Source organism: Engraulis encrasicolus, chromosome 2, assembly GCF_034702125.1.
Source record: "Engraulis encrasicolus isolate BLACKSEA-1 chromosome 2, IST_EnEncr_1.0, whole genome shotgun sequence".
Lineage (NCBI taxonomy): Eukaryota > Metazoa > Chordata > Actinopteri > Clupeiformes > Engraulidae > Engraulis > Engraulis encrasicolus.
Window position 1 is genome coordinate 44581236 of NC_085858.1, and position 26908 is coordinate 44608143.

At 41.3% G+C, this 26908-nt stretch overlaps 3 protein-coding genes across 3 annotated transcripts; 1 reads left to right on the top strand and 2 right to left on the bottom strand.

The window, feature by feature from the left end:
• The first annotated feature begins 247 nt into the window (after positions 1-247).
• On the top strand, positions 248-2984 carry LOC134439216 (ATP-dependent DNA helicase RecQ-like). The gene is made up of 3 exons (XM_063189109.1): positions 248-723; positions 1176-1255; positions 1777-2984. Exons 1-3 carry the CDS (start codon positions 248-250, stop codon positions 2982-2984), a joined length of 1764 nt encoding a protein of 587 aa, XP_063045179.1.
• A 658-nt stretch (positions 2985-3642) lies between these two features.
• Positions 3643-5194, bottom strand: LOC134439224 (uncharacterized). The gene is made up of 3 exons (XM_063189121.1): positions 5107-5194; positions 4707-4831; positions 3643-4589 (listed from the first exon to the last, which is right to left on the bottom strand). The coding sequence occupies exons 1-3, from the start codon at positions 5109-5111 to the stop codon at positions 3643-3645; spliced, it is 1077 nt and encodes a 358-aa protein (XP_063045191.1). The 5' UTR covers positions 5112-5194.
• A 17703-nt stretch (positions 5195-22897) lies between these two features.
• sult3st1 (sulfotransferase family 3, cytosolic sulfotransferase 1) lies at positions 22898-26848 on the bottom strand. Its single transcript, XM_063216150.1, is given in 7 exon segments — positions 22898-23068; positions 23174-23354; positions 24653-24747; positions 25118-25244; positions 26096-26214; positions 26217-26291; positions 26572-26848. Coding segments are annotated over 7 exon segments (855 nt in total). The 5' UTR covers positions 26714-26848; the 3' UTR covers positions 22898-22952.
• Between the last annotated feature and the right edge of the window lie 60 nt (positions 26849-26908).

Here is a 26908-nt window from a genome sequence, read left to right on the forward strand (position 1 = left end):
AAAATCCTACTCTGAAACAGGTTCGTGGTTTGCTTACAACCTTATAGCCTAGAAATCTAGACGCCCCTAGTGGCCGCAAAATGAATTTGCTCCCGGGGGCAGTCTAGCCACCCTGAATCTACAACCGATCCAAGCTGGATCGGGGTTGGCGGCCAATCAAATCGTGAGGGGCGGGATCGGGGGCCGGGCTACCTAGTGACGACAGAGTGTGCGACGTTTCGTGTGTAGTCCCAGAGAGAAGTAAACAATGGCTGCCCCTAGCGAATTCACGGCGTCTTTCGATTCAGCTTTGGCAACGACTCTCGAAGATTTGGATATTCATTTCACCTTGCGAGACCAGCAGATAACGGCATTAAAGTTTTTTCTGCAGAAAAGGGACGTTTTTGGAGTATTGCCCACCGGATATGGTAAAAGCCTGATTTACCAACTTGCTCCGCTGGTGGGGCGACGCATGGGTCTGCTGCACAAACCACTGGTGGTTATCGTGTCACCCCTTTTAGCACTTATGGACGATCAGGTACAAGAGGCCGAAAAACTGGGTCTTACAGCTGCGCAACTTGGCAAAAGCGACCCGGAGGAGATCCGAAGCGGGCGGTACCAGTTGGTGTTCGGGAGTCCGGAGTCCTGGCTTAACAAGGAATGGCGATGCTTGCTAGCCAGCAAAGTCTACCAAGACAACCTGTTGGGCCTTGTCGTGGATGAAGTTCATCTCACATACAAATGGTAAATATACTTAATGGTACGAATAATATGAACAATGTAAGGTGCAATCGAAGCTACCACAACTAGCTACTCTGATGTTACATGCAACTCTGTGATGTTTCACGATAGTCTAGCCCACTGACTTACTTTAACCATCTAAGTTACGGTAGCAGCAAACCATTCGAAATCAAAGCTAACGTCATCGTCCACACAAACAGCGAATTGTTTTGGAATCCTGCATAATGTAATGTGTGAGCTTTTGCGATCGGTTTTTGGAACACTAGAGCTCTATGCACATTCCGAAACGATTAGCTGCTATCATTCCGGTCTGCTCCTAACATTTAACAGTGGACTGAGAGATTGGGGTGTACATTTTACTTGTAGTCTGCCTGAGTTGATGACGCGCGGGCGGTTGTTTTAAGTGTGCCATAGCTGATGTCACATTGGTTGTGTTTTTATTTTATTTGTTCCAGGGGAAAGGCTGCTAGAGGAGAGAAGGCTTTCAGAGAGAGTTTTGCCAGACTGGCCGAGCTACGGTCCATTGTAAAACCAGGTGAGTAGGCTATGAAATGTTGTGACCCATGACCATTATGATCTCAGTCTGAAGAAAAGTTATTTTACACTGTTCTCACTGCTGTTGATCATAACCCGGCAAACGGAGGTTTCAAAAGTAAAAGTACATTTGTGGTTTAACAAGACCAGTACACGATATTAGGGCCTGCACATCTGTTACTCCTTTGAAACTAACGAGATAGACTGTACTGATACTGAAACACACTAAAAACCCTGTAAGGACCCACCACTGATCCAACCAGGGTAGTCAGCTGATTGTAAGACAATTACACAGGTCTACTTTTTACTCAGATAAGTTAAGTTACCTATGCTGGAAGGAAACTTACCTTTTTTTTTTTTTTTTTTTTTTTACTTTAACTTTTGACACCTCTGCTGGCAAGTCAGACCCTCCACAACCCTTTGTGACTTCACCTCACATATTTGGTTGGATTTTTTTAATGGCTTACTTTAATGAAAATGTATTGTACTGTAGATGCTAATGCATTTACCTTTATTCTCCAGGTACACCTATTCTGGCCTTGACAGCAACGGCAGACCTGGACTCGCAAGCTGTTGTCAAAAGGCAGTTACATTTGGAGAATGCCACTGAAGTAATCATAAGCCCAAACAGAAAAAACATAAGGCTTGGACTGTCTACAGTGTCTTCAGATAGCATGGAGTGTCTGAACTGGATTGTGAGGGCGGTTAAAGAGAAGGGTCCAACAATGGCACCAATAATCATCTACTGCCGTACATTGCCTATGTGCGGGAAGGTGTTCTGTCACCTACAGTATGAACTTGGTGAGGACAGCTGGGTGGATCGGGATCCAGAACACACGGCAGAAAACCGACTCATTGGCATGTTTCACAGCCAAACACTTCCCCATCACAAGATCACAGTACTGGAATCATTACGTGGCAATGGTTCATGCAGAGTGGTTGTAGCCTCCACAGCTCTGGGAATGGGACTGAACTTTCCTAACATATCACATGTTGTGATGTATGGCTCACCTGAGGATGTGGAGGCCATTGTACAAGAGGTTGGCAGGGCCGGGCGAGATGGGTCTCCAGCACATGCCATAATTTACAAATTGAAGCAGGAAGCAAGAGTGAATGAGGGCGTTAAGACACTGTTGAAGAAGGGCATCACTAGTTGCCTTAGGAAGGCCTTATTCTCACACTTCGAACAAAACACTGAGTGTGTTCTGCCGGGCCATTTGTGCTGCTCATACTGCCACTCTGTTTGCTCTTGCAGCTCTCCCAGTTGTGACGTGGCAATACCCGATTACGAACTGCCTCAACAGTACACTCATGCCGTTGTCAAAAGCAGAGAAGTTACAGAGGATCAAAGACTGACGATTAGAGATACTCTGTACAGGTACAAGCTCAGCTTAGTCCAGAACATGCCTCTGTACACTAACAGCAGCGACTGCACTGGTTTTAGTAACGAGCTGATAGACTGTGTTCTTGAGCGCTGCACAGATATATTTGATCTCCCATTCATAATGGACAACCTACCGGTGTTCAGTAAAAGGCACGGACAGGAAATTCTCAGCATTATTTTTAATGTCTTTGGGGATTTTGAATACACTGAAGTTGATCTGCCTGTGGAGGAAACTATGGTGCCAGACCAAGACTACACAGGTTACTTTGACTCTGACTCTGATGCAAACGCCTTGTCCCAATGGAGCAGTCTAGAATCCGGGGTGTCACAGTTGAGTACAGACTGAAACATTTGTTAGTCATTTCATATGACCACTGTACATACCTCTTACATCTTTGAAAGTACTGCCTGAATACTTATGTCAGATGACTGCCTGTAAATAAAATTGAAGAACGATCTCAATTCTTGTTTAAGTGTTTATTTACATTTACAGAAAAAGGGTGAATTAGTTGTGTACTTAATAATGTGCATATTATTTACAATGGGACATAAAAAGCAACATACCCAGGATTTAAAAATGGAAATCAGTAGTCAAATAGTATTAAGAAAAGAAATGCAAGATATTCTTGATTGTGAAATGGTAACCGGTAGTAAAATACTGTAGATACAAAGTAAAAAAAAAAAGTGACAATGTTACATACAATGTGCTTTAAAGTGACTGGGTTGGAACTGGCTGGTTCAATTGAGTTTAAACATGTTTTACAAGTCGAGATACTCGCAGCAAACACTGAAAAATTGTGCTAAATAAGTGAAATTAAATACGCCTGTTAGAAGAGGCCTGTAACAGTCTAGACAATATTTTGACAAACTGAATGCATGGTAAAGTGCAGAAAGGTAAGGGTGCAATTATGAGTCATCAAGTGTTAATGCTTAAATAAGTACTGCATAGATCTGAAGGTACCTATAGGGACTTCACAAGACAAGAAACTACCAATGAGTGAGATTTATTTTTTCAGTTTTCTCCACTCTTTCAGTTTGAGCATCATCCACTCCCACATTTCCTTTTTTTTCATTTTGTGCAACAGATTGCTGTCAAACTTCGGGAAAGCCCGAAATTCCCTTCCAGGTATCTTTGACAACAGTTGACCCTCCCTGAAAACATTAATCAGAGTCAATATATCCTGTGTCTGCTGCTCAGCACGATGGATGCCACTTGGCTTTTTCACACCCAGTTCAGTATCAACTTTGTCCATTATCTCTTTCAAAACGCCTATGGCCTTGCTGACTCGGCTAGCAGACTCTTCAGACAGGTTTGGACCCTGACCCTTCAAGAAAGACTTCAGGAAGTTGTTGAGGTGTTCTAAATGAAGGTCTAAGGGGATGTTGCCTCCATTCCCTCCCCTAGTGCTCCAAAACCTGTTCCAGGTCACGCTGTGCGACATCCGAGGCGTCAGACACGCATTCACCTGAAGTGTCAGGAGTAACGTACTGTATGCATAGTGGCTGTGCGCATGGGCTTTGTAGAAGAGCAGAGCTACTTTGTACAGCCTCATCAGTCGTTCTCCGTCACCCTCTTTCACAGCATCCAGCATGTCCCAAAGGAGAAAGCTGAAGCTGAGACGCGCCAAGGTATGTTCCTGCTTGTGGTCTTTGTTGAGTGATGTACCAGGCAATGTTTCGGGGGACACGTGTAAGTTGTGCTTTTTAAGCTCGTGATTGTCTCTGTATTTGGGATAGGTGTATACCTGCTGACAGCCTGGCGCTCGACAAGGGTACTGCTTTGCCTGAGTCGATGTCACATCTGCTTCGCCGAGACCAGTCATGGCCTCAACCACATCCCCAAGCAGGATGTACTTATCGACCACCTCAGCAGATTTGGCATGCAACCATGTTCGCCTCGTGTCTGTTGATCCTGATGCAATGTCCTCAGGAACAAACGATTCCGGGATGTCTAAGTCACATGGAAGAAAAAACACAAACAAAAGCAAAGGTTTACATTCTTCCCTCTACCCAAACAGTTCAGCTTTAAAGCACTGCTGTCCCATTTCAAAACACCCTATTTATGTACCTTCGATATCCTTCAGGCCAAAGTGCTCCATGGCAGCCGTCAGAAGCAGCGCAGTAGTGTCTGTGATGACAAAATGTTTGTATGCGTTGTAGGCAGCCTTGGGACCCTGTTTCGCATTGCTGCACCTGTGATACAAAGAAATGTTACCGTCACTCTTGGTGTTCGAACCAGCCACCACTATACACCAACAGAGAATACTTAAACCTCTGAGTCAAGAGACCAGGCAATCGACCCAGCGGTCAGAAGCGTTCTTTGAATAGGTGTGTGAGGATTTAATCACAAGCACACTCTCATACACTCACATACAAATGTAAAAATGTGTTAGTAATCTCTCACACCACCTTTCATATTTCAAACAACACAAATATCACATTCTGAGAAAGTCTGTGAAAATACGAACCACATTCCAGGGATGGGCTTTCATCATGACCCACCCCAGCTTAACGAATAAGAACAACTTCTCAGGAGTGGGCTTTCCATGATGACCCACTCCATTCCATTCCATTAGAAAACTGCAGAAAACACCGTCAGCAAATAATAATTTTCCGTCAACCCACAAGTGTGTGGTTGGGCAGTGATAGGCCCAGCAACCCAGACCCCCCCCCGTCTCCAGAGGCTCAGCACCCTGCTGTGATCTGTGCAGCAGCATCTCACCCTCAACCGGGGGTAGGGGCTGACTACCAAGAAGCAGTGTTGTATAAAGTACTGAAATCTCATATTCATGTAAAACTATGGGTACCCCTCCAAAAAATGACTTTGGTAAAAGTAAAAGTCACTGACTGAAATGTTACTTAAGTAAAAGTCTTAAAGTATCTGAAACTTCTTGTATGTATGTGAGGTACTGTCAAAAATAATGTAATTAAGTAATGTAATGAAAAGTACAATGCAGTTTGAAAGACTTTTTTCTATTTGGGTAAAATTTCAAAAATTCAAAAACATTTAAAAATGTACACACAACCAATTTCAGTCTAAATTTAGGAAAGGTTTCGACAGAAAATAAACTCAACTTCCTATGCGTGCTGACCTAAGCCCAGAGCCCATGCATCATGTCCTGACTTTGTTGCAGTATGGTCAAAACTCTTTTTTTCAATATATACACACACTTGGGAAAAGTGTTAAGTATTCAAAAACATACTTAAGTACAGTAGTGAAGTATTTTTCCTACTATACAACTCCTACTATACAATGTGACATGAACACAGGAGGAGCTGAAATGTCAGGCTAATCTGGTCCAGGAGGCAGAATTCTGAACATCCACTGTATCATTACTTTTCACAATGCTAAATGCCATGAAGACCAAGCAACAGTTCCAAAGTTATCTAATAGTCATGGCAAATAGGCATGAGAGACACGCTGAGGACTAGCTGTAGGTTGTAGCTTTATGGCGTATTTACATCAGAGACCGTTTAGGTGGGAGGTAGATGGACACCAACTGAGATCGCTCCCCGGACGTGTAGTCCCAGGTGTTTCTATCACTCCCAGACGTGTAGTCCCACCCGATTATATTTCACGTATTATCACACACTGCCACATACAAGCAATTTAGGACCTAAACCGTCTCTGTTTACACTCCTATGCTATCATTAAGTTTCAGATCAAGCGATGCAGATTTCAGCACGATATAATGGTCATTTTGGAGGCTACAGACTAGAGTAAGGAGAACGGTCGTCTAATGACAATGTTGTCCCTGGAATATCCTAACTGATGGGCAACATCTATAGGTCTAATGAAAAGCAAATTGAATATCTCCACCGTTACTGCACGATAAACAAATGTCAAAATGCAAACATACCTGGGCGATGTTGACACGAACGGCAGCCCCTTTTCCCGGACTTGCTGGTTTATCACAGAACTTTTTCAATGCCCTTGGTGTTTTGGATGGAGTCGGCTCGCGGTCACGTTTCTGTGTAGAACCAGAGGTATCTGAAGTCGTGGTGGATGCTCCCTCCTCCTGCACCCATCTTCGGAACACCGGCAGGTCCTGTTCCATTCTCGTTAGTAACCGCACACAAGGCCTACAAATTCTGTTCGATTTTGTCTGTGTTTTCAACACCGACACGCCAACCTGCATTAATCTGTCAGCAATGGTTTGTTTTTCTTTCTGGCTGTCAAAGATAAGTGCTGAATTAGAAATCACGCCAGATATTCGCATATTTTTGTTGCAAAAACGGCAACAATCATTCACTTCCATGTTCACGTAGTTCGCGTGCAGTCTCTACAATAGCAGATTGGAGTGCTAGTTGGCAAATCTTTCCTCACTCTGACATTAGCCCGTAGAGAATACGCTCGCTCGCTGGCCTGGCATTCGTTCTATTTCCTACTGCCTACACTCTACCAAGTACTTCCTGTCGCGCTGCAATACGTAATCATTCCTCATCACCCTGGTTGGTTGTTCGCCATCCTATTGCGTTGCATTGAGTGCAGAGGAAACCGTTGATCCCGCCCACACTGATTCTCAGCGACCCCAGACCCCGGCACAGCTTTGCTGTAGGGGTTTTTGGCGCGGCCAGGCTAACAACCTTACTGAAAAGGGACATGAATGAGATGGTGTCATGATCGGAGCACACAAAGTATGTTTTTGATCCGTGTGCTTTCTAGTCGAGTGCGAGGCTGCCGAGACCCTTCAAGGCAGACTATCCAGCTGTTAATATTAGTCCGGTTTTAGGTAAAGAGGAAAGTGATTACCACCTGTTACATCGCGGGGAAACTTGCACATTTGTCACAAATACCCCAGGCACAATTTCCAATCATATTTTAATAATACGACCGTATCTCGCTAACTACTTGAAAACATGCGATTTCAGCATTGAGTTCACTGCACTGAGAAAAATGAAACATGCATGTCGTTGGAATTAAATAACTATTTCATGTTAAATTTATTGAATGTTGTCGTGTTCCAAGATGTAATCAAGTGAGTTTTGTTGAAACAACCTTACTGTATTGGTTTTTGAGATTACTGAACGTCATTGGGTTAGATTTACTTAATACTGTTGATTAAATTGCATTAAGTTTGTCCCAATGCACTCACCGTACTTTCTCGCACATGCTCAGTAAGCAGGTAAACACCATTTTGATTACCAACCGTTTCTCGCTTCAATTCATATCCTGCAGTGTTTTCTTGGTTGTCTGTTACATTTTAATCTGTCATCACATCACCCACCTAATTTGCTGGTAAGTTCAATATATTTTTTTCAATATTGAATGAAATGGTGCATGTTCTACATTAGGGAAGGTACATGAGTTTGTAATTTAGTTTTTTTATGACCCGTGGCTATTGTGGCTATTGAGACTAACCTAACTATACAGGTGATTTTTAACAAATCTCGATTGAGAACATAAGCCATCAGCTACTCAACCATAATTAAGCTTCACTACACTAAAGCTACCACCATTAGAAATGTAGTGAGCTAAGCTACACAAGCGTGGGGAAAAGTAGTTCACTCAGAAGCTACACTGTGTTCTCACTCTGCTCAAATCAGAACCCCCCTCTCTCTCTCACTCACATGCACACACGCAGCACGCACGCAGGAAAGGAACCCCTTCTCTCTCCCTCCCAGTGTAAATGAAGGTAGGCTAACCCAGCCTGTTTTGCTAACTTGCTACAGGCAAAGTGAGGCAGTTTCACAATATGGTTTCTCTAAAATAGTGTCACTCATGCAAAATATGCATACAGTACAGCATGATTGTTATTCCAACTGTAAGCTAAACTTACAGATAAAAATGCTAAGTAATCGCTAATGCTAACTGCTATGAGTTTGGATTGGGGATAGCTAGGCAGCAGTTGCCATAACTTACTGAATCATATGGTGATGCTGCCAAAACGAAGAAAATGTCAACACAAATGTTGCATTCTCACAACTGTATGCACGCAGGGTAGCTATGCAATGTATGTTAGTATGTATGCAGACCAGTGGGAGCAGCTTAAATTAGTAGGCTAGCTTTGCTATTGCCCATCACTGCTAATTGATTTGTAGGCCTAATGGCTATTGGGAAATAGCTGTGTTGGATACATAATACTTCACGGTGTAATTTGTAAACAGGACATGTTTATATTGCTATTCAGGTGTACATTTCCATATCCTTAGCTTGCAAAGTGTTCTGTCTCTTTATGTTTTTGTGTTCTGACGGAATCTGAATATTGTCCCCAATCTGATACATTACATTTGGATGTCCATGCATTGTTTTATCCATGAAGGAGCAACTCTCTTAGTTTGTAAGAGGCAATAAAGATTCGCTTCCCAATAAGCCTCTAGGGGATAGTTATGAATCACTGGTGCTGATTGCAATTGGCTAAGACTATCACTGTATGTGACATCATCCGTGTGACCTCATTTCCTGTGATGGTCTTCTTAAGTTCAGCCACTGGCATTGTTCTGCCCTTCTTACCTTCTCTTCTTTGTCTGTACCTGTACCGTTAACACCTCATTGGAGAGAGGGGGTGGGGAGGCCTGTGGACAGGCCTTCGGGGCCTAATGGCCTCCCCTCTCCCTCTCTCAAGCCAATAAACCCTGCATTTCTGAATTCCAACTATTGCACTGGATCTGGTCTTAAATATTAATTAGTAGTAAAACCTAGATACTATCAGATGGAGCTTCGAACCGAGACGATAAAATTTGGATTCATGGATTTAAAGAGTGATTTCAGAACTGAGCAACTGAGCTGGTAAGATTTTTTCACTCATTTGGTCGACAGACTGATAAGAACAAAGGCAGTGTGGACATTTTAAATTGTTTCCCCATCTAAGTTACCAAACTGAAGATGTACGTTTAATTGAGGAGAATTTAAAGTTGATTCATCATGACTGATTCTAAGATAATGCCTGACTGTTGTACCACATGGATGAGGCCATAAACGCGACGCTCCCAAAGGCCAATGCCTGACGAGGATTGGTGTACCAACTCATTAGTGCTGAGTTGAAGTGGGACAGAATTTGTGATTTACAGAAAATTAATCTTTATGCTTAAATATACATAAAACATTATTTTCTGTTGGGCACGGATGTTAAGATTCGGTTAGGACATCCGTGAATCTGTCCCAATAAGAGTAGTAGTTATAGAGGCCAGAGTTTACATATTTTCTATCTTTTCTGTCTTAATTTCTCTCTATTTTGGTGAACTCTGCCTGGTCTAACTAAACAGTGTCCGACGGGAACTTCCAGGACAATTTGATGATTCTCCTTGCAGAGCGGGCTTTACCCGGTCATCTGCTGCGGCCAACGGCTGTATAGTGTGCGTTGTGCCGACCAAATTAGTCCTGAAGACTCTGAAAGAAGAGTGGGCCCTGGTGTGATACGGGTTATGATATCACATGTGTTGTGTTAGGGGGAGATGTTGTTATTGAGATGTTGAATATATACTATACTGTGAATTTGTTTGATGGCCAAAATCTATCTGGTAACAGTGAATAGAGAAGAACAGTCTGTCGACTACAATGTGTGTAAAATCAAACTAAGCTCCCAAATTTAGTGTTTAAGACGTAAGTGCTGCATTGGAATCGGATGCATGTATTGGTCTTTGTTCTCTGTCTGTGCCTGCTATGGCTTCCATTGTTTGTCCTTCTTCCTTCTACTAACCCCCCCCCCAAACCATGTCTTGATCTACAGAAATTTGATCAATGTGTCTATCAGTGGCAACTGCTCAGAGTCAATCAGAATTAGTTGGGCAACTGTAGTAAAAGAGGCAGGGGTGCCTAATTACTAAATACCCATTTTGATTTATTTTGAGCAGTCAATGTCTCAGATATGCCACATGGTCTTGAACTTTTCCCTCCATTTTGTCTCTTTGTTTGGGCCCCTTTGTTGTGTGTGTGTGCTGGCCAGTGTGTTTGTATGTTGTAAGTGTTGAAACCCCCCACACTTTCCCCAAGCTTAACGATCCTGTGACCCCCTCCCCGATAGGTGTGAGTGTACTGTATGTCTTCTTAAAAGTTAAAGAAAGCTAAAATCAGAGTGCTGACCTTAAGACAAAGAAACTTAACAGAAGTAATGATATTCCCAACCAAAAATTGAATTTGGAAAGATGTATGAATTTCTGCCATGACATTTTATTTTTCACCCTTCTCTTTGTTTGATTTGGTCGTGAGTTCATATCACCCTGTTCACCCATTTGTTGTTTTGGTTTGACAAGAATTTGAGTTGATACATTTTTGCTTTATTTACTGTTCCCTGATTCCAAGTGGGTCTTCTTTGATTATATATTCAAGATGGTTGCTTTTCCCAAATTAATCGTTTTGTGTCTTCTGAAGCAGGCCTGGTGTTATGGAAGTTAGCTGGCCCACAGCAGTTGTGAGAAGAAAAGCATGGTGGCCTTTTGAGAAACCAAAATCTTGTTAAGTTTAACATCTTGTCTATATACTCAAATGAGTGATTTGTTTGATTTGCTGTATAAGATTTTCCCCGATTTTTTTGTTTTGTTTAGATTGGATGATAATTTTGGTAAATACACTTTCATGATAGGCCTACAATGAGAAGTGTTGTTTTATTTTGTGTCAGTCTGCCATAGATACTTTTTAAGCCACCAAACCTTAACTCTAGTGTACAGTCATGCCCCACCTTCGAGACCATCCTCCCATGATTTTTTTTTTTCAAGTTTTAATCCAAGATACTGCTTTGCAGTTGCAAGTTTTTTTCCTGTTCTTTGTTTCAGAAACGTGTGCAGTGGCCAAAGAAAGCAAAAAAGAGTCCCCAACGAGTGTGAACCGTGTGTCTCCAAGTGCGAAAGACGGCTGGCGTTGATTACGCAAATGATGTGTTTTGAACAATCTAAACTTACTTTCTGTATTGGCTTGAGGGTTATCTACTGATGGGAATTCCAGTGGTGTGTTGAACTTCTGAGAGGAAAGCAGAAGTTGTGTACCAAGCAATACTATAGTAAGGTTTGCTGTGTTCATGTATGGCGGCATTACCCAGCCAAACATCTGGAGAGGACAAGATGGTCCTTTGTTTGAGACACATTGGGTGAATAAGCGTGGCACATCTCGGCGGTTATTGTTTTCTCCCTTGGCATTTTTAATTTTTGTTTGTTTGTTTTCCTCTGATTTCTCCAATCTGCTACAGCTGGAATGCCCCACAGATTGGAAAAGGGGGAGAGGATGAGTGAGTTGTTTACTTTCAATGGAGGATGGGTGGTGATCGATTGTACCTATGAGTTAACGTTTGTGAGGCCTGTTGCCTGTCCTTCTTTGCCTGTGCCTGTTGCAGACTGTGTGAAGATAAGTTGACTAACTATGAGTTTGAGATGAAGAATTCGCACAAAAGCAAAGTTATGAGTTAAGATTGAAATTTAAGAGTTTATACGAGGCAAATGTTTTGAATGGACTAGTTTATTTTCTTGTTTTGATTTCAAGGTGTCAAAAGGGGGAGCACCCCTTGCCCATGCTGAGAGATCCCCTTTTCACACCTTCAGTGGCAGACTGACCTGTTGATTTTCTTTTGTTCATTTCAAGGCAACCATTTAAAATAGGAATTTTCTCTGTGTTGTATTTATGTGTCTTTGAAGTTGATGGAAAGGGGGAGACAGTCCCCACACTGACACATTTTGCCATTTCATTTTATTTTATTCTTGTTTTGATTCTTCCATGTTCTATGAGATCTTCCTGGGTGACACTGATGCTTGTTGTGAACATTGATGTGTGCGGAATAAGATACTTGAGTGTATGATGCTATCTCTCTTCCCGGTAACGTGCCATTGACCTGGTCCACTGCATTGGCCTCGAAAGCCACATGACATGAAGAAGATGGAGCCAGATGATGAAGAAGAAGAGTACTACAGTTTTTCTTTTTACACTCGTCTGCACACACTACGCGTTTCACATTGCTTTACATGAAGAACTGAATGACATGCGTCACATGAGTCAACTCGTTTGCAATCCTGTCATGACAAAATTCTTACAGTCCATTTCAATTGTCTTCATATCATGCTGCTTATGATAACTTTTTGATGGAACCAATCTCCAGAGTGCTATTTGCCGAAATATTTACAGAGTGCTATTTCTAGAGTTATACGTGGATTAATAATTTGATATGTTTATATTTATGTGAAGTATTTCAACTTCAAAAGGGGGACTGACGGAATCTGAATATTGTCCCCAATCTGATACATTACATTTGGATGTCCATGCATTGTTTTATCCATGAAGGAGCAACTCTCTTAGTTTGTAAGAGGCAATAAAGATTCGCTTCCCAATAAGCCTCTAGGGGATAGTTATGAATCACTGGTGCTGATTGCAATTGGCTAAGACTATCACTGTATGTGACATCATCCATGTGACCTCATTTCCTGTGATGGTCTTCTTAAGTTCAGCCACTGGCATTGTTCTGCCCTTCTTACCTTCTCTTCTTTGTCTGTACCTGTACCGTTAACACCTCATTGGAGAGAGGGGGTGGGGAGGCCTGTGGACAGGCCTTCGGGGCCTAATGGCCTCCCCTCTCCCTCTCTCAAGCCAATAAACCCTGCATTTCTGAATTCCAACTATTGCATTGGATCTGGTCTTAAATATTAATTAGTAGTAAAACCTAGATACTATCAGTTTAAAGTTGATATTAATTGTGCATATAACATTTCCCTACAGAGGGCAGAAAGTTACCCGAGGTGCCCTTCATCACTGAGCCCAAATGCAGACAGCCAGCTCTTTTTTTCTGAGAGTGAGGTAATTATATTGTCCTTGTTGTGCATCCTTACTGGCCCTGGTCATTTAATTCAAATATTGTGGAAAAAGTTGAATATTCTTTGTCACTGATTTCAGAAAGTGAAACCTATTTACACCATTGTACTTGTTACACAGGGAGTGAAACATTACAACTCATAATTCAACCCATTTAATAACTTAATGCTTCATTCTGCTCAATAACTGTATGGAGATGTTGAAGTGTGTGTATGTTTTTTTAAGGATCAAGGTCCTGTATTTCCTGTAGGAATAATAGTAGGAATAGTATTGCCGTTTCACTGTACAGACTAATCCAGTTAACACTTTTGTTAAGGCCTTTGTCACAGTTTGTCAGCATCTGATTTCAAATGTGGAAACATTTTGTCAAAGGGGGATCAGCAGTGGGTTAATTTCCTTATAAATGATATTTGTTTGTCTTGTGTTCTTTTAGGTGAATACCGAATAAGCTAGATGGCTACTCTGATAGCGTAGTGAAAGTGTTCAGAAATAATTGGGGTGAAGCAAGACGCAAACTCAGACTGGTCACAGCAGCCGTGGACAAGGTATAGTTGAATTATGTGACCTTTTCACATTAAGAAATATGAACCTCTCTTTCCCCTTTACTACCCCAAGGTCAGGTTTTGCAATGAGCTTAGATATCCTATACAGTATGTCACAGAAGTGAGCGCACCCCTCACATCAAATTTACACAGTTATATATGTTGTGAACAGGTTACTAATCATTGTGTCGAAGTGAAATTTCTTTAATGTTGTCCTATGAAAAAATATACTTACAAATCTGCAAAAATGTGAGGGGTTTACTCAGTTACTTCAGTCTGTGACATAATGTACCTATATTGTACAGTATATATTAGGGCGTCAGACTTGCATCCCAGAGGTTGCCGGTTCGACTCCCGACCCGCCAGGTTGGTGGGGGGAGTAATCAACCAGTGCTCTCCCCCATCCTCCTCCATGACTGAGGTACCCTGAACATGGTACCGCCCCACCGCACTGCTCCCCATGGGGCGCCACTGAGGGCTGCCCCCTTGCACGGGTGAGGCATAAATGCAATTTCGTTGTGTGCAGTGTGCAGTGTTCACTTGTGTGCTGTGGAGTGCTGTGTCACAATGACAATGGGAGTTGGAGTTTCCCAATGGGCTTTCACTTCTTTCATATATAGCCTATTCCTTAATATTGGGGTTAGTTTGGCTTTTGAACCGCCATATTAGCCTGGTCATGAAGCGTCTTCACTCTGTTGACTTCCATTTATTCTGTGATTGTCTGTGATTGTCCCCTAGGCAGAATCTAAAGGAAGAATTTAGCAAAATATTGAAAAATGTTGAAACTCCCACCCCTCTCCTCTCTATCTCTCTATCTCTCTCTCTCGCTTAGAATAACAGTGGTGAGATGTGCAGACAATGTCTCCGCGAAGGGCTATGTGTCTACGCAAATAATCAGCTTGAATGCTTTATAAGGACCCACCAGGTAAGCTTTAATTAAGAGTATGGATCTTATCTAAGTAATGTTAACATACTACTTTTTGCCAATTTGAAATTTTGGCTACGGTGGAGAAAGACTATTTGACCCCCTTCTGATTTGTTATGATTTGTATCTGTACAGGTGGAGGTCATATAATTCGAATATCATGAAAGTTGAATATTGTATCTGATTTCAGAAAGTGAAATCTACCTCTTGTACAAATCTGTTACAAATGGAGTTAAACATTGGAAGGTTTAATTGACTGGCTCACATATGATGAAAATGCTAAATTTAGCATATCTGAAAATTAGATATTAATATTAGATATTGGTTATTAATCAATGAATGACTGTGTAATAAACAGCTTCTGAATCATATTCTCATTTCTATGTGGTCAGTACACGGTTGAACTCTTTATAACTCCATTAGTGATGCATTTCCAAGAAATAACTGTTAAGAATATTTCATTCTGTATGTAATGCATCTTTACCATAGCTTGGTTTCACTTTATGAAATGAGGGGAATAAAATATTCAGGACTTTCATGATATTCTGATTATAATACCAGCACCTGCATACTCACTAACAAGTAAACTATGTAATTGTAATGGTATGTTGTAATGTAATGGTAAAAAAGTGTGTTAAAGAAAACTAATTGTATGTTCCATGTCACTGTCAGGACGATGTTAATCCTGAGGCCACCCGTGGGATGGAGGCCATCACCATGCTAATCTATGTGATAAAACATGAGGGAGCAGAGCCCGATGAGGATCCTGAAGATTTTGGAATCGTCATCGAAGGGGTTGGAGTTCTGCACGGTCTGTGGAACACTGCAAATGCGTGTGCGCTACTGCACCTCATTTACTGCCTGAATTGTCTTTACCCAAAACTGGCTCCTCCTTTTTTCAACGTGTCCCCTCAACATAGGTATGCAGTGCTATTTGGATCACACACAAACACTTACACGCACACGAACATCATTGCTGATCATCTAAATTGGTGGTGACTGTCTAATGAGGTGAAATTGGATGGAATGCCACCAAGGAACGTTAACCAGTGAATGACACTCTGTGACTCTCAAGCCATGTTTCATTGCTCAAAAGGCTCACCTGCAAAAGAGACTTGTAAAAAGCAGTCAAAAACTCCTTTAGTCAACACGGGACATTGCTGCAAGGCATGACAATGAGTCAGAGTGGTAGACCTTTTGTATGTAGACTGTTTCAACGTCTTTGGGACTTGTTGGGCATTGCACAAATATTGGGAGTCAGCCAAACATCTCCCAGTAGGTGCTACTACTTTGTGATTGTTGTCTTTTTTATACAATCTAACAACTTTTGTTTGCATTGGTAATGCTGCCACATGTCAAAGTGACTTCTGTATTGCACTGAAGGTTTGGGAGTCATCAAACATCTCCCAGTAGGTGCTACTGGTTTGTGATGGTTGGCTTGAATTATATTTTTGTTTATTTGTATATAAAAGACAACATGGTTCCTGTCAGTCCTCACTTCACATGCTCGTTGGATAAGATGTCTGCGCACGCGTGTGTGCACACACATATACTGTACACACACACACACACACACACACACACACACACACACACTGTCTCATACGGAGGAACGTTACCCAGTGACAGATACTCTGTGACTCTCTAGCCATGTTTCATTGCTCAAAAAAGTATGGCTCATACCTGGAAAAGAGATATGTAAAAACCAGCCAAAAACTCCTATAGCCAACACGAGACTTTTCTGTAAGGCATGACAATGAGTCAGAGTGGCAGACTTTTGCATTTTTTGAACGTCATTGGAAATTGTTGCACTGAAATCTTGGGAGTCGTGAATTATGTGCTACTGGTTTGTGATTGTTGTCTTTTTTATACAATCTAACAAAAATAATCAAGCCAAAATGGTTCGTGCCAGTCTTCACTTAACATGCTGAATCAGACAATATTTCTGAGCAAGAAATGTGTATTTTTTACTGTTTACTTTCAGCTTGTTTTTTTATGCTGTTAGCATTTTAGTTTGCATTGGTAATGCTGGCAAATTGCAAATTGCTGGGTATTGCACTGAAATCTTGCCATTTGTTGAACATCTCAGGAGGTGCAACTGGTTTGTGATTGTTGGCTTGATTATGTTTTTTGTTTGTATAAAAAAAGACAGCATATTTTTTGTCTGTCCTCACTTAACATGTTTGAGCAGGCAATATTTGTGAGCATGGGGCTTAGTTAAGTTAATCATCTTTTACTGCTGTCTGCAGTATAGCCGTTTTACAAAAGCACCTTTTTTGCATTGGTACTGTAATTCTGCCAAATGCCTAAACAGTGACTCAGTCTCCAAGTGCAACTTGATATGTTAACAATACACCAGCCCTTTACAAAAAAATGGAATATCATGGAATAGTTTAAATTTCCATAATGTCATCAAAACAGCCATTTCAAGTATTTATTTGCTTGTTTCTACAATATAATTATAATTTGCAATCTATGGAAGTTTTATATTTTTGATAGAATTATGGAAATAAATAGAATCCTCCATGATATTCACATGGGAAAGCTGTTTTTATTAAATATTGTTCAAAAGTTGTCTAAATTGATACCACATTGATTGACACATGTGATTGCGCTTGTTTTGGGCAGTTACAGTATATGTTTTCTTTGGTGATGCAGTCAAATGTTTTTATGCCCTGTGCATTTTGACAAATAAAACTAACTTAAATGTAACCTTGTGTTGTAACATGACTCTGTTAAAAAAACTCAACATAACTGTATTCAATACATCTAGATTAACATAGTTATGTGCATCCCGGTCGCCTTAACTTGGTTAAGAAAATCCAAATTAACCAAGTTAAGGCGACCGGGATGCACATAACTATGTTAATTTAGATGTATTGAATACAGTTGTATTGATTTTAATGAACAGAGTTACGTTAGCTTTACTACACAAGGTTGCAGAGATGTTATTAACCCTATCCAGACCGGGGGGGGGCTAAAAGTGCCCGCACCAACTTTGATGTCGTATAACTCCCGAATGACTAAAGCTAGGACTACGAAACTTTGTGACTTTTCCTAACATGAAGTTGGCTACAGTGTGATACCAAAAGATTAGGCTTATCATTTTTGTTGTTGCCATGGCAACGGTTTTCTGACAGGTACGCCTGACCAAAAATCACTGATCTAAGTCTCATCATCATCACTTTTCATATTTTTTTACATTTTCATTAGCATTAGACACCCTTGTGAACATTTGAAGTGGTCTGAAGCACATAATAACCAAAATTGATGTGCATTACCCAAGTTAGATGGAAAATACATTGAGGTGACATTTTGGGCAATAAAATCAGGAAATGACGTCATAATGATGTCATAATATCCAATAATGACACCAAACTGATGCCATTCATAGATCTTTGGCTGAATATCATCCCTTCCAAGTTTGGTGGTCATACGCCATTCAGTTCCTAAGTTATGAGGGGGGGGTCAAATGAGCCCCCCCCGGTCCCAGGAATGCCAAAAAAGCCCGGTCTGGATAGGGTTAAATAAGGCCACTTTGGATTTACTTAACATAGTTATGTGCATCCCGGTCGCCTTAACTATGTTAAGTAAATCCAAAGTGGCTTTATTTAATAACATCTATGCAACCTTGTGTAGTAAAGCTAACGTAACTCTGTTCATTAAAATCAACACAACTGTATTCATTACATCTAAATTAACATAGTTGTGTGCATCCCGGTCGCCTTAACTTGGTTAAGTAAATCCAACATAACTTTGTTAGCTAAATCCAAAGTGGCTTTATTTAATAACATCTATGCAACCATGTGTAGTAAAGCTAACGTAACTCTGTTCATTAAAATCAACATAACCGTATTCAATACATCTAAATGAACATAGTTGTGTGCATCCCGGTCGCCTTAACTTTGTTAAGTAAATCCAACATTTTTTTTTCTCAGTGTGGAGCGCTGTCAAAACTGTCCGAGGTTTGTCCGAGGTCGTCCTTTTGCTGCGCTGTGATTGGTCAAAAAGCACTTTAGGGCGGGCCTTAGCCAAAGGTGAATTAAACAACAGCGTCAGCGTCAGCGTCTCTGACTGCAAGCAGAGCGGGCAGCGTACAACTAGAACGAGTGTGCTTGAAGTACAGAAGTATACTGATTGAGACGCTTCTGTTCTGCAGTAACCAAACTTTCGTTGCCTAGCAACAACAGGACTCGCCGCCACCGCGAGCTAGTTCAACTTCAGTGCAGCAGAGCCAGGCAAGGTAAGCTTCCTGACAACGAACTTTTAATGTAGTTCTAGCTTTAACCTGCTTTCATTTTGTCTCTGAGCATTGAAGGATTTTAACTGTATACATTGCAAACATGTCTTATCAGCCGTGTTTGTGCTGAAATGGCATAGCCTACAGAGGTACATTTACAATGGAAACCACTAGTTCTAGCTAGCTCTGCCCACCATGTTTTCAATGACTGAAGCTAGGTGCTAGCTAGAGTTTGCCTTTGTAAATCAGCAACGATGTCAGCCTGAGGAAGATTTACAACGTGCATTTAACATGGTACTGCATTTCAGAAGCAAATTTAGCGATGGTGAATTGATAACATAAAAAAATAAACGTGGTGAAACCGGTCTTGCAGTTGACTTCTCTGTTTGTTTGTTTGTGTTCACAGGACTTCCTCTGGATGGTGGCAGATTGACAACCTCACATCAGTGAACATGAATCTCATAACTGATTGGAAAAATAAACAAAGTTTTGCACACAATGTGTTTGTCTGTGTACTTGAATCACTTCATAGTAGGCTAGTCTATATTATATTAAAAATGATAATAAGTAAATAATTGAGTGGAAATAAGAAATAAGACATTTTAAGACCATGAAAATATGTAATTTCCATAAAATTGAGTGGAATAGGTGATAATGCATTTTACGGCCCTGATTCTATCTTATTTCCATATAACTACTCAATTGTTTACAAGGTAATTAAGCAGAAATAATACAAGGATGCTTGGGTGGTCGTTTCTATGCAATAACAAGAGGAAATATTGCACATTACGGCCCTGATGTAGCCTAATTAGTATGAAACTACTTCGGCTGATACCGTTTAGTTACTGGCATACCTACCACCTAACTACTATGATGACACAGTAGCTGTTTCCATTAGCCTACTATTAACTAGAAACTACAGCATAATTGCACTGGAAACTGTATGGTTATTTTTGCTGTTATTAATGATAAATTATAGTGTAATTGCACTGGAAACCATATGGTTATTTTGCTGTTATTACTAATAACAAGCAGTTATTACCATAAAATTAGACTGAAATTACTGAGAAATTACTATGAAATTAACACCTTATTAGCGATCCGTAAAGTAAAGTGTTACCGAGTTTCCTATGTGGCGTGACAACTGTGTTGTCGGTAAAGTTGGATAGAAATTTAATGCACACAAAAAAACTCGAAAAAACAACATTTGTGTGTCTTTTTGCCACAAAAAACAGAGTTACTGCGTTCTTGGCTGGTATTACTGCCACACCATGGAGTTACTGCAGGAGTTACTGCAGGAGTTACTGCGTTCTTGGCTAGTATAACTGTCTACTCCCAAACCATTCCCATTGGAAAGTGCAGCAGTAACTCACCAACTTACTGTGTTTTTGTTTTGCACGACGTAACCTTTAATCCAACACCGCAGTAACTTCTTTTTGGTCATTTTTGCACTTTCAAAATGATTTTTCTCCAAAATGGGACGGTGTTGGACCACCATTTTTTGACACAAGACAAATGAGGTAGTTTAAAGCCCATTTCCAATATATAAAAAAAATCAACCATTTTGAGTTACTGCGTTCTTGTTTTGCACGGCAGTATTGCCAAATTTGATCTATTCATGGAAGTTTACTAAGTAATAAACTAATATTTTCTAGTATGGCCCAAAGTACAGTCATTTTTGCAGCTAAAAATGGCTATTTCTGGAAATTCAAAATGGCGGACCATGGAGAAGATCCCCTTTTCATGTATGAAAAGTGCAATTTTTCCAGTCATAATGAATATTTAGAATTTGGTGGTGGTAAGTATTCATGAAAAAGGTAACATTAGTGAATGGATAGCATGAATTCTGGAAATCAACAACAAAACATTTTACACAGTGTACCTTTAAGTTATTATTTTATATATCTCAGTGGGGCATTGACAAACAGATCTAGACTTTGGTTGTGAAAGGGGATACACAGAAAAATATGAATCTATGGACTATGAATAGGACCCACATAGTCATGTATGAAAAATGTACATTTCCAAACCATACTGAATAATTCCAAATTGGTGGTGGTAGTAAATATGCCAAATATGAATAGGCAGCATAGATTCTGGATATAAATTCCTAAGAATCACAAATTGAACCTTTAAGCTTTTTAATTTTATTTTGTGATCCATGCCATTGAAAAGATGTTCTTTTCATAGTAGGGGTAGAGAAGCTTAGCCAGCATCCATCTCAGTCTCACTGCATTTGGTATAGAGTAGAGTAGAGTAGAGTAACTTTATTGATCCTCGGATAAAGGCCAACAGGAGGCTTAAAGACATCCACAGGGCCTAGTAGACATCATTCATAAGCTAATCAGGCTACGTGTATGTCCCCGAAAAGGACTGTGTGTGGCAAGACCTTGCAATGCATTGATTGAAATGCTATTAAAGAAAGCCTTTTGAGATCAGGAAGAGCAGCATGTTTGTGTCCAGGGCTGGACTGGCCATCTGGCATACCGGGCTTTTCCCGGTGGGCCCTGCACTCTCGTGGGCCCCTATTTTCAGAAATGTAAAAACGTTCTGTGCCGCTAATTCTGAGCCAAAAGTGCCCGTTCCCTATTTCTCCCCCCAGTCCAGCCCTGTTTGTGTCCATTAGGAGGCTGATGTTATCTGCAAAACTAGAGAGGAAAAAAAACGATGGAACAGGAAATACTTTTACAGAGGCAATTTTTTTATATACTTTTGACGAAGTTGTGACTTGTGACAACTGAAAAAAGGGGAACACAGTTCACGGAATAGTTGGGAAAGGGGAAATTATAAATGTTGTTTATAATCGGAGCATAGGCCTATGCCATAGTTCCCAAACTGGTTTGTTGAGAGAATCAAACAATCAATCAATCAATCAAAATGACTTATATAGCGCATTATTATACATAACCGTCATTCAATGTGCTAAAGAGAAGAGAAAGAGAAAAGAAAAGAAAAAGAAACTATATTGTGTTATGGATAGTAGATAATTAACTAACTATATTTACAATATATTTAGGGCCTAAGCCATTACTTATACTACACTATCAGAAGAGAAGTGTTTTAAACTCGGAAGAAAAACTCAGAAGAAAAAAAATCTCACTGGTAGCCAGTGCAATGACTTAATGACTTACAATTAATCTTAAAATTAAACTAATGACTTACAATTAAATCAAAACAAAAGTCACTAAGACCAGAAAAAACCCAACTGACAACTTTTCAGTGGGCCTGGGGCAAAGTACAGTTCATACCCTACATGCATTCAATATCCAGATTGGGTACCACAACCTCAGAGCACTGAGGCAGTTCATGGTGTGATTGTAAATTCTTCATAAAAGTAAGAGGATGCACATCCCCTCTCTGAGGCCAGGTGCAGGACAAAGGCGCGTCTAGTAGTGGAAAATAATAGAAGTATTGTGGCTCCACTTTGAAAATTTATTCAGGTCATACAACGTTTCGACCCAACAAGGTCTTCATCAGGCATGTGATTGTGGGTAGAAGGTGTCATTTTAAATAGTCTCTGTTCCGGTGAGTGCAGGTCAGTTGGATGGGGTACATCATTACCCAGAGACTCCGTGATAGTCAATTCTCTAATAGCTATACTGCCCTCAGCTGGCCATACCTGGTACACACCTCCCTGCCGTTTCAGCTCTGCCCTCCAACAAACAGCAACATGACATCACACACCACTGAGGAATGAGTACCATTCTCATGAGTCCCATTTGAAACCGCTACCTGTTCCTGTTCCTCCATTGCTTTGACTGAGTCTCCAGCCCGTGTTTCAATGTCCATTTTGACTGATGTGAATAGTATTAAATCCTGCCTGGTTAAGAATAGCCAGATACCTTGCCCTTAAATAGACTTCACTTGACCTAGGCTTTTTAATTCATCTCCCAAATGAAGTTCAATGGCAGGTCCTTCATTCTCTCACGGAAGACTTGATCAAACATCTCACTCTGGGCCACGGTGAAGGTGTTCTTCCAGTCACCAATAGTCCCTGTCGCAGGAGATAAGATTCAAGGGAGGCAAAATTAGTGTGAGTAGTAAATATAGTTATTTTCATGATTACCTTTGGAGATGAAAATTCAGTCAGCACATTCACCTTTCCGCAAGAAACGACTTTTTGTTCTGTCAAGGATGTTTTCTGGTACGAATTCATAATTGGCCTTTGGATCCGTCTTCATGGTCTTGAAGGTGGATTTTTCCACGACCTTGTTAATGCCTGCTTCGTCCAGGTCTCTTCCCAGGAAGTGACAGATTTTTCGCACAGCCGAGTGAAGGTCCTAGAGGAACAGAGGAATTGTGTTACAGTAAGTTAACAATCAATAGTTCACATGACCCTACGCTCATATACCATACCTTACATAGACATTATCTAACCTACTTTTCTAATCAAGCATCCCGAGGTCACATTTATTGTCTGAAAAGTGAGAAAAGGTCGCACTATGCATAGATTTTTTTTTATTCTTCGTTCTGCCTTCCTCAGTGTGCCGAAACGCATCGGTGTTATAATACAAAATCTATGCATGGTGCAACCTTTTCTCACTTTTCAGTTTTACAATATTTTGGTCAGCACTCTCAAAAGAAGAAAAACTTCTTGGGTGAAGCCTGCTCCAACCTTCATGCACATTTATTTTCTACAAGTTCTCAATGCCATGCGGTGGCAGTAATTAAATGGCTACACAGTGTAAAAATAAATAGAGTTAAATCAACACTTAAAGAGTCTTCTAGAATAATGTATTTGGGCCCAGAGTGCTCTGTACGTGTTGAATTAACACAGCATTATTTTACTGTGTATGCTTCAGTCAACGCAGCTCAGCTTTGTTTGTCAATGCCCTAAGGGAACACAACAAGGCTGTGGAATTGAAAGAAGCATTGCTGGCAGGGCTGGACTGTCCATCTGGCATATCAGGCATTTCCCGGTGGGCCCTGCACGCACGTGGGCCCCTATTTTCAGAATTTTTTTTTTTTTTTAATTCTGGAAATAGGGGCCCACGAGGGTGCGGGGCCCACCGGCGAGTCAGTTCTGCGCCACTAATTATGAGGGGCCCCATTAAGCCAAAAATGCCCGGGCCTTATTGCTCCCTCAGTCCAGCCCTGATTGCTGGTACTGGCTATAAAGGTGTTCTGTGGTGGGCCTGCTTATCTTTGTAGGGCCTAGGCCTACTGTATGTGTGTCCCCTTTGCACAGGAACCAGAGGAAACCAGATCAGGAGTCTGTGTGTGTGTGTGTGTGTGTGTGTGTGTGTGTGTGTGTGTGTGTGTGTGTGTGTGTGTGTGTGTGTGTGTGTGTGTGTGTGTGTGTGTGTGTGTGTGTGTGTGTGTGTGTGTGTGTGTGTGTGTGTGTGTCTGGCATATGTACAATGGTTGAATCAAACATGCACACACCGAAAGATATAGTATGAGGCTGGTTTGCTGTTTTCCCCTAATCTTACATTTCAGATACGCAACTATTCTTACTGACGGTGCAGTCTCCCAGATTTTAAATGCCCGTAACTATTACAGTAACTATATAATAAGGAAATTAGGATTACAATTTCAACATCCACTTCCATGATTTGATAAAAAAAGAAACGCTTACCATTATCATATCTTCGTAGTTCAGAAACAAGATGTTGTATTGCTCTCTGTGCATGTGCCAGGTTTGTACATGGTCGAACCAGGATCCAGCCCCAACTAAGAAAAAATAAGATGAACTATTTAAATCATTATTTTTATATCCTGTTCTGATTTCCTGTTTTAGGCACAAGTCAATAAAATACTTTTTTTGACACAAGATGGCTGATATCTCAAAAGGTCGGACTAAGCCCTGATGAAGACCAGTGCGGTCGAAACATGTTGGCTGTTTTAATCATGCTTTAGCCATAAATCAATAAAGACTTTTTAATTCACTTCCTCATTTTTTCTTGGAGTTGCCTGGATTATCCCTTTTTTTGCTGAATGAAATGCTTTGTCAAAAAATACTGTACGTAGAACTTAATTTATTCAATAAGCTTTGTCACCCCTTCAGAATGTATAGGGTTGTGTACTGTAGTGTTGTCTGCACCTATTCCTGCAAGGTACTGCTGCAGAAATGCTTCAAAGCTGCTGGGGGTCTCCAGAGTGGTCCATGCACAGCAGAAGTGGTAGTAGGACACCACATTGTCCTTTGGGTTCCTCAGGACATAGATAACCTGAAATGCAAAAACAAATGATATTTACATATCAAACTGGAGAAAACACTTCATCATGCTCTGGACATAGCCTACACACATGCACGAACGCATGCACACATGTAGGCATGCACACGTGCACGTGCGCGCGCACACACACACACACACACACACACACACACACACACACACACACACACACACACACACACACACACACACACACACACACACACACACACACACACACACACAAAGGCAGCTAAAGAAAAAGAAAGACTTGGCTCCTACTGGGAGTGTCATGCTGTATGTCAATTTACTTCCTTTCATCCTTTCCTTGTTGCTTGCGGACTCGTTACTGAAGTTTTATTCAACTGCCAAAAGCACAATTCAAAGTTTATTATCTCAATCGGGATGTTGAATGTGAAAAGCCCCCCACAAAAAGTTGCTGTTCCTTGGTTGACACAGCTGGGAAACATTATTGGTTTATCCACAGAGAGAGTGCGACAACGGCAAGGAAACATTATTGGTTTATCCACAGAGAGAGTGCGACAACGGCAAGGCAAAAGGCCACAAGCAACAGGAAAGGATTGGAGGAAGTAAATTGACTTCAGCCCTATGCAGTGTACAGTGGGCTGACCTTTAGCCAGGCTAAGTCCTCCTAGTGACGCAACACGGTCAGCGTTGCCTCTAGTCAGGCCAAGAGCAATGTAAAATTGGGATCTCCATCCACTTTGTCAGGAACCAATCAACTTTGAGCAAACCAAGGGAGGCAAGTCCATCATGCCGTTTGGGAAACGTTAATTGGTATGATCTAGGTCAGACCAAGTCTTGAAGAGATTTGGAAGTCGATGATAATCAGGCTAGCTGACCTTTGCCCTCTTGTCCTTAAGGCCAGGGGGCATCAGTGCCGGGGTGAGGTGCGAGGCGAAGAGTCGGGGGGAGGGCCGCAGAGAGTAGTCCGGCCGGCCTTCGCGATACTCCAGCCAAAATTGTTGGGGTAAAGGTTGGGGTCGCTGAAGTCAGACTCGCAGATCAGAGTCACAATTTGTTGTGTCCAGACTGTGCCTGGTGTGTGTGTGTGTGTGTGTGTGTGTGTGTGTGTGTGTGTGTGTGTGTGTGTGTGTGTGTGTGTGTGTGTGTGTGTGTGTGAGTGAGAGAGAGAGTATGCGCACATGTGTGTGTGTGTGTGTGTGTGTGTGTGTGTGTGAGAGAGAGAGAGAGAGAGAGAGAGAGAGAGAGAGAGAGAGAGAGAGAGAGAGAGAGAGAGAGAGCACATTCTATCAGTTCAACAGCACACACACAATCTGAGAAAATGTACGTATGGTACGTCAGGTTTCTTGCTCACCTGACTTGGGGTAGGTAACGAGGAAGACATCACTGTCTCGGATCTCAAAGTTTTGAAGTGAGTCTATGTATTCTGCCGTGGTGACTCCTTTTGCAAAAGTGTAGTCTTTGTACTTAACAAGATAGTCAGTGATATTTTCCATACTTTAAAGCAGTAGGCCTACGGTCTGCTGGGGAACTGTAGCTGAATGAACAGCAATGAGAGCCTGTCCGTACTGGGTGGAGAGAGTAAAAGAAGTCAGACTTTGGACTGGGGGTGGTCCTTCATGCTCATACAGTACTCACTGCTGCCATCTGGTGGGTAGGAATAGGTGTTGAGTCATTCAAAGATTAAACTA

Coding starts and splice junctions, on each gene's coding strand:
- LOC134439216 (XM_063189109.1), top strand. CDS start 248: ATGGCTGCCCCTAGCGAATTCACGGCGTCTTTCGATTCAGCTTTGGCA. Junction 724..1,175: donor GTTCATCTCACATACAAATG/GTAAATATACTT, acceptor TATTTGTTCCAG/GGGAAAGGCTGCTAGAGGAG. Junction 1,256..1,776: donor ACGGTCCATTGTAAAACCAG/GTGAGTAGGCTA, acceptor TTTATTCTCCAG/GTACACCTATTCTGGCCTTG.
- LOC134439224 (XM_063189121.1), bottom strand. Junction 4,590..4,706: donor TGGCCTGAAGGATATCGAAG/GTACATAAATAG, acceptor CATGTGACTTAG/ACATCCCGGAATCGTTTGTT.